The sequence below is a fragment of the Lycorma delicatula genome, chromosome 13 (assembly GCF_047948215.1).
Source record: "Lycorma delicatula isolate Av1 chromosome 13, ASM4794821v1, whole genome shotgun sequence".
Lineage (NCBI taxonomy): Eukaryota > Metazoa > Arthropoda > Insecta > Hemiptera > Fulgoridae > Lycorma > Lycorma delicatula.
This window is the reverse complement of record NC_134467.1, coordinates 11,698,548-11,712,102: the sequence shown is the minus strand read 5'-3', so window position 1 is coordinate 11,712,102 and position 13,555 is coordinate 11,698,548. Positions and strand designations below refer to the sequence as shown.

Sequence of the window (13,555 nt, the reverse complement as noted above, 5' to 3'; positions counted from 1 at the left end):
GCAAATGGCAAATAACCCTCCTCTCGACAGTTATTTCTGCAAGAGGAACTCCATGGTGATACAGTTTTCTTAATTTGATGAACTTTATTGTAAATATTAGCATCCATTCACTTTGCCACTCATCGTGACCCACCCACTTTAGAAAAGACAAAATCGTTTGAAGCAACATGATTGTGAGAGGAGGCTGTCACCTCAACACACCATCAGCGTGTGAATTTCAAGCAAATTTCATTGCTTGAAATTTCTATATGGCTAATTATATGTATGGCCTTGCTAATAGCATACAGCTCCACAACGAAAATACTGGGCGATGCTGGAAAGGCCAAACATTTATGTTCTGTTGCCTGCAAAAAGTTAGAGGGCGAAAGACAACTCCCATTAAAGCCCATCAGGGTTAGGAACAGGGGGGGGTTGTTGTCACCCGCCTTGTGACGACTGGAAGCGTCACAGGCGGGTGTCTTCCTTTACGGGTTTGGGATGTTGCTAACCACCAAAACACAACCAACAGAATTAACGTTTCTAGAGTCATCTATATAAATTATGGCATCAAAATTCATGCTTTTTATAATATTATAAAATTTGTTTCATAGGATAACCGGATTTGTATTCTTTTTATGATACTGACAAAGGCCAAAGCAGTAATTAACAACAGAACTCTGCTAAGGAGGTTAATAACATGGAGCAACAGTAAGGCCTGTAGGTAATTTTAAACCTAAGAGCTGAGAAAAGTTGCCGAGCTCTGATGCCTAATGGAACAATAGATCTCAGCTGTTCCTGATATCGATTAACATGCTGGTTGGAGAACACCACATCAAAGGTCTGATGACTTGATGGCACTTTAATGTGACCCACATAGGAGCATATCATTTGCTTTCTTCTATCCCAAAGAGATGGCTCATCACTATCTACCAGCAGACTTACCACGGGGGGCTTGAGCTAAATGCTCCCTGACAAGATAGATGAATGAATGATGTACTACATGGAGCATCTTTAGAGTGTTGACCCCATTAATAAGCTACACAGCCATAAGTAGGAACAGGCCACAGCTCAGTCGAAGCACAGCATACATATACGATCGGCTCCCCAACAAGTATTAGACAGAACTCTCAGCATATATTCTCTATAGAATGTCTTAGAATCTGAACTCTGAATACTTTTTGAAATTTTACCTTCAGCTCCTTCAAATGTTACCCACGTTAGTCATTGGTCAAACCACAATCCCAGAAATCTAACCCGTGTGCATGCATTGTGTATAGATACACAAAAGATGTCATTGTATACCATCTGGGAAGTGTGATAACATACTGAGCCTGAAATTATCAGTTCCAAGGGAAGCGGCACGAGAATTAGTCAAGGCATATATATCTTAGCTCATTATAAGAAAAGAATATGTTTAATTAATTTGTGGGTCTCCAATCACCAACGGGATATTTACTACCTGCAACTTATATCTCAACTATGATGATGTAAGTGAAATTGGCCTAAACGATCTTCTGATTGCGTTCATCACATCAATTGAGGTGGTAACAAGGATTTCGCCGCTTTGCAGACCAATTAGCTGAGGTGAATGTACCTGGTCCAAATCCTTCTCCATACAACAAATTATGGTGTTCAACGTAATTTGCAACAAAAATGGATTCAACGTAATTTTGCCATGATTTTTGTTTAGCACACCTGAACAGTTGAGGGCAAACAGCTCTTGCATTGCGGAAGGCACGGAGTAATTCAGTCGTCAGTCTTCGACTGAAATTACGTAAAGCCCTGCACCAATCCCTTAATGCACACCTGCAGTCTTCATCCCACCTTGCAGGCCACCTTGGCTTTTCAGATATTAAAGGGATAAATTCATTTGCACTGTTGAAAATTCAGTGTGTAAACCTGGAAATCTGGTGGATCACGCCACCGCTCTTGTCGTAATGGCCAAAGGAATCCTTGTACCCGATCCAGTCTGTTTTCTGAACCACCCATGTATGGCTGACTCAAAGATAAATCACGATTGCTATGTAGGAAAAGATAAGACCTTAAAAAAGCACATTTTCAAAAAAAAACTGATAGACCATAAATATCAAATATTAATTTATAATAAATAAAAATATATATTTTCACATTTATACAATATTCATAAAGATTTGCGACCCAGAATAGATGCCATCCTAGACTTAAAATTTGTTGTTACACAGTTCCTGACAAGGCAGATACTTTGCTGAGAACAGTGCTAGGCGAGGTCAAAACTTAAATGACTCGTCCCTCTGTCTGCATCACTAAGTAGTTTTGCACTAGTAGAACAAGCATGCTGTATTAACAAGCGCAGATTATTACAACGAGGAGTGATTATAAATGAGATTTACACTTATGGTGGTTTGCAAAAAATTTAACTTTTATTTAGCAATAATATGGTTATACATATATGTTTTTAGATTACTGCAACTGCCATTTGTGTGGCAATTATTTTTTACCAGTTCAGCAAAACAGCTGCAACTTCTGTAGAGAAAGTTTTTGTGCACTTAAATTTACTGAAACACAATCTGTTACTATTGTGCAATACAGTAGTAATTAATATTACAGTAAATACGAACAGTAGTGATTACCGACAGGGCAAACCATTTACAGTTGGAAAAAGCAGTTAGAAAACACATGTATCTGTGTTCTGCATAAAAAAAAAGTACTGATAGACCTACTGCATCAGAAGAACAAATTGTTTGTGTCGTACAACCATGTACTCTAAGTAAATTAGTTAAATCACAAGTTAAGAATTACAAATTCCACAAACAAATACATGTAAAGTTTTTACTTGAGGAGGACACTGAGAACTTCATTCGGTAAAGCCTATAATGGCTATGAACGGTGGGAGAGTGGGGAAGAAGGTGTCTACCCTACAGGGGTCAGGATGTATAAGACGGTACTTCACCTCACCGGCAAGATGGTCTCACTGGCACGCAGAAGTTCAAAATTATTTAGATCGATGCCTTGCAAAACATTGGATTCACCACGAGAATGATAAAAACATGGCTTTCATGCATCGGGCAAGAAGTCCAGACTTCATGCGTAGTAACTTTTTGTTGGTCTTATGAAAAATAAAGTTTTTGTCCCTTCTGTGCATACATATAACACCAACAGATATAAACTTTAAGAAATCTCTTGTAAAACTACAAAAGAAATATTCTCCAAATCTCATCAAATTTACATCAAAGATAAATTTTTTAACACGTATCAAAAACATCAATTCCACTTATCACCTTGCATTTACCATAGAACATTAGTCAATCAATTCACTTTGTCTTAACGATCTGAATGCCAGAATCTTTTTAAGGCTAATTTTTACAATAGTGCAGTATCAAATAAATTGACCATTTTACATTTAGTGTCTAAATTTTGCCAACTGTAAATATAAATGTGCAGTGTAGTTTGCACAGCATTCTCCAGGAAGTCATGAATCTTTCTCGACAGATTACAATTCGTCACAAAGCTACAAAAAACCTAAGTTACATCTATATCGAATTCAATTAGTGCAAGAACTCAGAGAAACTGAATGTAAAAGATGACTTCAATCAGTTCTGTAGGGAATTCATACATTTTGAGATAGTGCGAGTATTTTGGACAATGTTTTTTATTCAATGAAGCATGATTTTATCTTTCTGGATATATTAAACAACTGAGTAGAGAGTATTGAAAATCCTCCCACTTATCATGAAAGGCCATTCAATTCTCAAAAAGTTATTGTTTAGAGTGCAATTTTATGTGATAAGTAGTTAGATCTACTTTTTCACAGAAACATTAAAAAAAATTATTACATATATTGTAAGCTTGCTTGAAACTGAAAAGATAAACTATTGATTACAGAAAAAGTGTCAGTCAAATATCACACATTTCCAATTTGACAATGGAGTTATATGAATTTTTCCCATACAATTTCCCCCAAACTATGTAGCTTCCTCCACTGCACCCAGATCTCTTACTCCTACATCATTATTTAAGGATTTAAGGGTCATAATCTGGATCTTTTAGATCATAAGAGTCCATCTGAAAAATATTTTATCAAGAATGACCCACACATGAATTGAAAGAAGATATATTTTAGACAGTATCTCTTAATATTAATGTAGCAATGAAGAAACAAACAACTTCTATAAATACTGCATTATATTTAATAAGCAGTCTCATCTCACAATAATATGCCTTCCTTAAAATATGTTCTGAATTTCAAAATACGAGGGTTATTTTTTTTTTCAAGGTCCGATCGGTCACGAAATTAAAACCACAGTGAAAATAAAACATTTTTTATTTGTAACAAGTACTTACATAGTCGCTACTCCAATTTAGACATTTGTCGTAGTGTGGTACCAACTTTCCAATACTCTCGTCATAGAACGGAGCCGTCTGTGTTTTCAGCCATGTTTCTACACTGGTCTACAGTTCTTGGTGGAATTCATGGAACGTGGCACGACCATCACTGCAGCCTCATACTGTGTGACTCTTCAACGTCTACGAAGGGCAATTCAGAATAAGCGAAGAGGAATGTTGTCATCAGGCATTGTCTTTCTCCATGACAATGCTCGGCCGCACACTGCAGCTGTAACAAAGAAGCTCCTGCAGCGTTTTCATTGGGAAGTGTTTGATCATCCACCATACAGCCCGGAATTGGCTCCATCCGATTTTCATCTCTTTGCTCACATGAAACGCTGGCTAGGAGGACAACATTTTGGCACAGACATCGAGCTGCAGACCAGCATAGAAACATGGCTGAAAACACAGGCGGCTCCGTTCTATGACGAGGGTATCGGAAAGTTGATACCACGCTACAACAAATGTCTAAATCGGAGTGGCGACTATGTAGAGAAATAGCGTAACTGTGTAAGTACTTGTTACAAATAAAAAATTTTTTATTTTCACTGTGGTTTTAATTTTGTGACCGATCAGACCTTGAAAAAAAAATAAACCTCGCATATAAATATTTAAATCGACCAGTTCAAATAAAAGGTAAGAACGTTTGAAAAAAAAATTATATATATACATATATATAAGTTAAATTAAAAAAAAACCATTAATATAATTTTTTTTTGTTCAACTCTTAAATTTTTAAGTCCAGTCAAATTTAATATAAACACATGGTTTTATTTTAATTTGGCACCAACAAAAAAATACTATTTTTCACTTTGGTGTAGTTTTCTGAAACCAGTTTATTAAATTTTGTAAAACATAAAAATGTTTTACATAAAAAAACTATTTTATTTTTTTAAAAACGTATTAAAATTTTGTTTACTTTTTTTGATATAGTTGAGATCATGTTCTAAGCTAGCTTTTAAATTTTGTGAATTACAACAGTTCATTCAAGTTTTTCCAACGTTACTAAAAAAACCAAATATATTGTATTATTTTTAACATTCTCGGTATTTTACTTACAAATGTTACAACAAGATCTATTATAGTCCAACATTGTTTCTTTTAATAATTAAAAAACCCACTTATCAACGTTCAAGCGCTTTTGGAATAGAATTCCATCATCAGGAACTTATATTATACTTAATATAAGTTTATACTATTATTATATAATACTATATAGTAATACTTATGCTATATAGTATAAGTATTATACTATTATATATACTTAATAAAACTTAAAATTTGTTGTCATATGTAAAATTGTTTGTGTAACGTATATAAAATATAACACAGTGGTTATCATATGTTTGAAACAGTGTCAACATCCTGTTATTACGAATATCTCCACCATATGCTAAAGTGGAATGGAACGCTGTAATTGTTAGAAAGTGGGTTTTTTAATTATTAATTATATATAATCATACCAACAGGACATGTTTGATAAAATTACTTCTTTTATTTGTGAAAGACATACATTTTTGTACTAACTAAATAATCTAAAAGCATTTATAAGCTAGAGAGGCCCAATTATTATAAAGTACCCAATAATAAATGAAAAACTTATGTATTACCAAAGTGAAAAAGAGTGGATTAATATTCATCCAGATATTAAAATATGCATGACAATGACAATTTGGATAAATCGTTGAAAAGATTTGAGGTCAAATAATTTTTTTGTTCATAGAACTTGTTCTCAATTAAAACTGAAACAGGTTAATTATATCTATAAAAGACTTTTCAGCATGCCCTTGAATGTTTTGAAATTTGGAACAGGCATTATGTCATGAATATCGTTTAAGAAAATATAAAACAAGTTTCAGAAGTTCAATTTTTATAGTTTTAAAACACATATATATATATATGTATGTGTGTGTGTGTGTGTGTGTGTGTGTGTGTGTGTGTGTGTGTGTGTGTGTGTGCGCGCGTTTCTGTTGATTCTAATCACATTCAAAACTAAATAAACATCTATTCTGTAAGACATTTCAATATATTTATAACTTTAAATTACCAGGTATTGTCTCTCACTAATTAATAGAACGATGATTTTATTTAATGAAATATGCACATGTTTTAAACATTTTTTCCTAAATTATTATGCTAAGTATTTGCAGCTAATTATTTATATTTTCTAGCCTGTGAAAATGTACGTGAATGAATGTATAATTTAACTCTTTGAAAAATAATAACATCTAATTCATAAATTTATATCATACTTCTCAATCTTTGGAGACAATTTATTCATTATTATAACTATTTCTTAATTTAATTATGTTAAGGAAGCTATTTTGGAGTATATGTGGATGCACAACCTGAGAGGTTTGACCGAGAAAGAAAAACAAGGTAAGGTTGTTACTTATCTCTGATCTTGTTTAATATGTATGTTAATGTGATAATTAAAAATGCTCTAGAATATGATGAAGGAATCGAAAAATAGATTAATATAGAAGAAAATAAGTTGTACAAGGTTTGTAAATGACATAGTATTTTTATGAGATGATGTAAAAGATATTAAAGAGATGATTTCAAAATTAGAAGAGAGAAATAATATGAAAAGAAAATAAACGTTGAAAAAACAAAAGTAATGAGATCAGAAGACAATAAGCTAAACAGAATAACTGAATAAATAAAAGGGTACAAGTAAATAGGTACAAGAGTTGTTAAATAATTAAAAGAGACAAATGCCAGTAGCAGAAAAATTATTTAATAGAATAACCTGAAACTGTCTGGTATTCAAGTTGCCACCTCGACATAGAAAATATTCATCTGTTCAAAAAACTTTCATTATTTTAACTTCTTTTGTTTATTACAGAATGTTGGGGCTGCTTTGAACGTATATCATGGAAGAACAAAATGGTATAAGATTTTTCCACATTTTCTGTGTGTAAAACTGTTTTAAATTCACTTACAGATGTTAAAACAGTATAATAATAAGTGTATTAACTGTAAAAATTTTTATAAGTGAATCGAACAGTTTAAGGGCAGAACAGATGTCACAAATTTTCGTCATAGTGGAACACTAGAGGAAGTTTCAACTGATGCTTCACAAGATCACATTAATGATCTTACTTGCAAAGTCAGAGGCTTAAAAATTTGTGACATTACTGGAATTTGTAGTGCAAATATCGGCATTATCCATTTCATTATAAATGTTAACAGTGGTGGCTAGTACCTAAAATTACTGGCGGTGCTGCTCCAGAAAATTTTTTTCTGGGTTTATTCAAGACCACAGTTAAAGTTTTCTGTAAAATAAAAGAACCAAAAAAAAAATGAATCAAAGTACATTGTGCTTAAAAACCGTATTTTTTAGTATTATTAGATAATAACTTAATAAAATGTCAACTTAAAAACACTGTTGCCCAACGCTGCTTAATTTAAATTTATATGTACACAGAAACAAATACATAATTAGTGTTTACTAATTGCCTTCTCTTTCACTCTTCCAGCTTTTTTTGGACAGATTTGGCAATCAAAGAGCCCTTGCTTTCCCCCATCTTCTGTCCACTACTCAAAAAAAAAACATCTAAACCGCTTTCATATTCCTTCTAACAAGGAACCTTCCATACACATGCAGAAAAAACTACCTTCCACAAGCATGCCAAGGTTCAGCACTGGTGGAAGCGACAGTGCTCTCTTTTCCTCGCAGGCAGCTTATGTGCACATGTGTCAACAACAGCCAAACACCACGTTGCTGGAACTGTCAAGTGTACAGTTCCATACAAAGATTTTTCTATCTTTCTCATAAACTGAGGGATGGCTACCGACATTAAGTTTAAGAATTATTTATTAGAAAAGTATAAAGAAAGAATTAAGGAAAAAAGGACTCATTATATTAGATGTTATTGATAATATCAAATAGGGGGTGCTGCAATTCCACAGTGCCTATACGCGAGCCACCACTGAATGTTAACACTGCACAACATGTTCGAGATGAATTTTGAGACAGTAACTCAAAATCACAGACAATGGAATTCACATCTGTACGGAACTCAAATAACAGTTTTTAATGGAAGATAATGTGCTTTTTTGATATACATAAAACTTGTGATGAAACTTGGATTCATCATTTTGAGCAGAATCCAAACATCAGAGTACGGAATGGAAATATGAAAATGATTCTTACGTAAAAACTTTAACAAGACTGAAATTTAATTCTCATTGTTTTAAAAAACTAAATCATAGGAAATGTAATCAAATTGTCCAAAAAAATATTGATTTATTTTGGCGACTGGAAAAAAATGTTGAGGTACAATAACTGTTCAGGAAAAAGATAAAGTATTATAATTGCAATGTCATCATTAGAAGAGAAAAACGTGAATTTTTCTGAAATGTTTACACTAGAAGAAACTGCTTGATATAGAAAGAGAATTGAAACAGACCATAGAATTTGAAAATAAAATAATATCGGAAAATAAGGCAGAAATGAACACAAAATGTCTTACACAGTATTAGGAAAAAAACCAAAGAATAGAGAATGCCAGTAATTCACTCGAGCTTAAATCTAAGATACTAAAAAAATAAACATGATGACATGGAATGACACAAAAGATCAAATTCAGTTGAAATCACAGTATATTTCATGAGGCGAGTGAAGAATTGCAAGCACTGTCAAGAGGGTTGAGAAAGCACTGGATTTTAAAATAAGTTATGAAATTAATGATGTATATTACTTGACTCGCTCCAAAGATTGCTGATCATTGAAAACATCTTTATATTATGACACGACTTAATATAATTGTTACATTTATAAGAACCGCAAACAGGAAATGTTTCAACACATATAGGTGAAGCATAAATTATTAAAACGAGATGTGGGGTTTTTGCAATCATTTCCTAAATATTTAAATAAGATTCTTATGGCTATAAGAAGATTACTAACAAAAGTTAAAGACACTAAACAAAATAGGAGATACAAGTAACTGTGGATATGAAAAGAAATAATACTATTAAAAAGAGAGGATCAGTGCTAAAGCAATTAAGATTAGAACTTAATACGATCAGAATAAGCAGTAAAAAGAGCTGGCAAAATATCGCATGACTTTCCCGGTTACACTGGTCAAGTCATGATTACCAAAATAAGATTTCAGCATCAAAATTATCAAATTTAATTTTTTATTTATTTTTATTTTAGTGGCTTCTTTAAATTTTTGGGGAAAATGTATTTATAAAGAAATGATTACTAATGGAAAAAAAAGAAATAATTTAAAAGAGAATTATTTTAAAATATTGGAAAAAGTACGTATTACTCTTACAAAAGTATTGAAAAAAATTACTTTTCATTTTGGGTCCAAAATAGAGTGCCAAAGCTGCTTTAGTTTTAACTGAACTTTGACTTCAAGTGATGAAGAAAAAAATATTTTCTTTTTTAATAATAAAAATTTTAAAAAGTTAAAAATATAAAAGCTGAATATATAGTTTTATAATTTTAAGAAATTTTTTAAAAAATTTTTATATATAAGTAAAGAATGCTTAATACATTTGCTAAAGTTTTCTCTAAATCTAACCCTCCTTTAATAGAGGCTAAAAAAAAATTTCAAAATATTTTACTTTAGATCGAGGTCTATAAAAATATACACATTTCTAGATAGTTCTACACAAGAACTGTAAACTTCCAATAATTAAAAAAAAAAAAATTAAACTGAGGGGAGATAGAGCAAAAGAACAAAAACCAAATATTTCAATTTTAATTGGTGGGGCCTGATTTTATGAAAAAACTTTTTTTCGATTATTTATATAGGTATTGCAGGTAACAAATTTGCTTTAATAGAGTTTTTTCTAAAATACTTTTGAAGAAAATCAAGATTGGTTTTTTCACGAATCAATGAATTTTGAAAAAATTAATATGATCATTGCCTCATATATAGAAATATTTGATTCAATTTGAAGAAAATTGGTTCAGTCAATCCTGAGATATAGGCCAAATGCAATCCAACACACATACTCACATACAATGTTTTGTTTTGGTCTAGATGAATTAGTTGCACCCTAATAAAAAAGATTTGCAAAAAAAACTGATAATCAATTTTTGACATGATCACCAAACTTTCCTCTTCAATACAGCTATTCTAGCTATATTTACTGGTTAAGTAAAATGATACAAGAAATTTTCTGTTTAATAATTTAAGTTTTTTCTTATTTTAATTTTGTTAATATTAATTTTAATTTATTGTTACAATGCTGAAAATGATATAATTCAGTTAGTTTATGATAAAATTTTAATCAATCTATAATTTTTCTTAATTTGTTCAATCCAAATGTCCAGACATTGTTATCTTATCAAAGCAATAATTTATTAAGAAAAAAAGCATATCCAATAATTACAATTTTTTTTTAAATGTAATAATGATTATAGAGCTGGTGGAATAATAATTTATATTGATAAGAAGTGTAATGATCGTCATTTCATATAAAGTCAGAAAAGTTACTGTAACTATTAATGTGAATTAAACTAACTATTAATAAACTGTTACTTTAGCTGCATATAAATTTTGTTTCTTAAGATAATCCTTTTGCTGAATTAGAAGGTATTTTAAATCATTTACAAGAAAAATTGAAGATACTAATTTATATAAATGAACAAACAGCAGTAACCAAAAAATACTGAGAAATATAGTAAAATTACTTATCTTTTTTTTTAATTTTTATAATGGATCAAAAAATTAATTCATAATAATAATAATGATAATCTTAGAAAGAAAAATAATTTTAAAAATTGGAGAAATTTTATTTTTAAGGAATAAAAGAGAGAGAGAGAACGAGAACAGAAGAATGAAATTTATATTTTGCTTTTTTTAGTGTTAAAAAGAAATAGTATAGTTCATATTAATATAGAATTACTGATGTATATTAACCAAATATATACTGATGTATGAATGGAAGTATGAATGTAAGAATGCTAATTAGTTTAAACAAAAAAATCCTACGCAGATTCTTTAGGTATCTATAAATGAATAGTTAAAATAAATTTATCTTTTAAAAAAATTGAGATTCCCACCATATAATACAATTTTGAATAGATATTATATCTGTTACAGAAATTGACTTTCGGCTGATATTTGCCTAACTAACGAAAATTATTTTTTGCAATTGTTTAATGATAACGGGAAGGACTGCTGCTCAATGAAAGATTATTTATATTATAATAATAAATAAGAGTAATATAAATTCCATTCAAAATATTGTGTCTGAAAGCGATGAAACTTTATTGAGATTCCTCTGGATATGACTGATAAAACAAATTTTCTTTTTTACAAATGACTGAATTCAGTCAGAACTGATGTATAAAAATTTTTTTGCTGATCATAATCAATTAGATGCATTATTTTTTACTCCATCGAATTCTTTAGTTAGTTTATATATAGATCAATTAAATGTAAGAAAATCATCATTCCATGATAGAATTAATGCTAAAATGTTAAAAAAATTGTTAGACCTTATAAAATGAAAACTAAAAGTTATAAGCTAAAATAGTAAGGATTTTTTTAAGGTTAACTAGTCAAAAAAGTAGCTTGCTTCAGATTCTTTTAATAAGCAACACCAAATTGGTTGGGTTTGTATTACAGCACTTAAGTCTATTTGTATTGAGCACTTAGACTTAGTTTATTATACTTACTCTATTATTAGTTTGTATTGCAAATTTAGTCTAAAATTAATTTAAGAAAATAAATCTGTACAAGAAACTAAAAAAAAAAGAAGAAAAATAACTGATAAAAAAATTCATGAAAAATACAATAACTAGAACAAAAATAAATATCTAGTTTCAATAATATAGTTTTTTTCCTAATGAGTATGTTGCAATCTGTTCAATAAGTGACCCCCCACCACAGCCCAAAGACTTGAGGACATGTACAACACGTAAATGAGGTGTAGTCTTGTATAGACTCAGGCCAACCATTCCTGAGACATATGGTTAATTGATCCCAACAACTAAAGTACACCAGTATCCACTATAAAAAAAACAACCAACTTTTACCAGCATTTGAACCTCAGTAATAATAATTAAATATAGTAAATTAAATTCCAATTATATTGTTATAAATTATGTATGTGTGCATATATATATTTTTTAAATCTTCAGATTAAATAAGTAGTATGTTACAGAGTGAAATAACAAAATACAAAAGTTTTAAGTATATATGAAACTGGTTTATGTGGAAAAAAAACGAAAAAAATTTCCACGAAATGAATTTATGGAAAACGAAAGTAAAAAAGTTGTTAAAATTCTCAAACTAAATTTAAACGTACAAAAATTATATGTGATCAAAGGGGTTAAAAAATGTATTATCTATTTTTAGAAAATATAAAATAATTACACAACAAGATAGAAGGCTATTTTAATTGCAAAAAAATTAAATATGTACCAAGGCAATCGACTAAATGTACGATTAATAACAGATAAAACACAAATTATAATCAATAAAGAATGCCGGGAAAAAATGTTCGTAAAAAATTAAAAAAGAGCACGGTAATTATCACAAATATTACTACTATTCCTCATATGAAAAAGGTTACAAACAAATGCAACGGCAACTTTTATTATGAAAAGCATTCAAAAAAATAATATTAAGCCAACATTTAAGCCCATCAACGACATAAAGAAAATACTAAATTTAATTATAATAAAATGTTAATCATTGCCATATATTACTGACCTGAATCAGTGCAAAATTGCATGACCTTATCGTCTTCTCTAATATAGGTGCCGCCATCTTTCACTGTGCTGCTACCTGCGTTCTTAGTTCAAGGATTTATCGCATGACCACAAACATATAATCATCTGTTCACAGTTACTACTAGCTCGCGGCAATTACAAAAATACGCGTTTTATTTTAAAACAACACACCTTCCGATACCAGAATAACAATTACATAATATTTTACACAATAAACCATACGAGTTGAGATTTAAATAAGTACTTATCATAAGAATTGATAATCCCAAACTATAATATAAAATGTAGAGGAATATAAATAAGTTTTACATTCTTTAATACAGAAATACAAAATTCTCAGCATAAGCTATAATAATTGTTGCATGTGTATATATTTTTTTCAAACACTATCGAATAATGTAATATAATTAATTTTATTATCAATACTTATAATTATTTTTTATCAATAATATTTACTTGTTATGAAGTGATAAACATGCAATTACTAATGAATATAATAATTTACAG

At 30.2% G+C, this 13,555-nt stretch overlaps 1 protein-coding gene across 1 annotated transcript in view; it reads right to left on the bottom strand.

Moving 5' to 3' along the window:
• LOC142334074 (succinate dehydrogenase [ubiquinone] iron-sulfur subunit, mitochondrial-like) overlaps window positions 1-13,156 on the bottom strand; it is a 49,364-nt gene extending 36,208 nt beyond the window's left edge. The window contains exon 1 of the mRNA XM_075381747.1: window positions 13,029-13,156. Within this exon, the coding sequence (XP_075237862.1) occupies window positions 13,029-13,085 (57 nt within the window). The 5' untranslated portion in view covers window positions 13,086-13,156. The remainder of the gene's footprint in view (window positions 1-13,028) is intronic.
• Window positions 13,157-13,555: the final 399 nt, after the last annotated feature.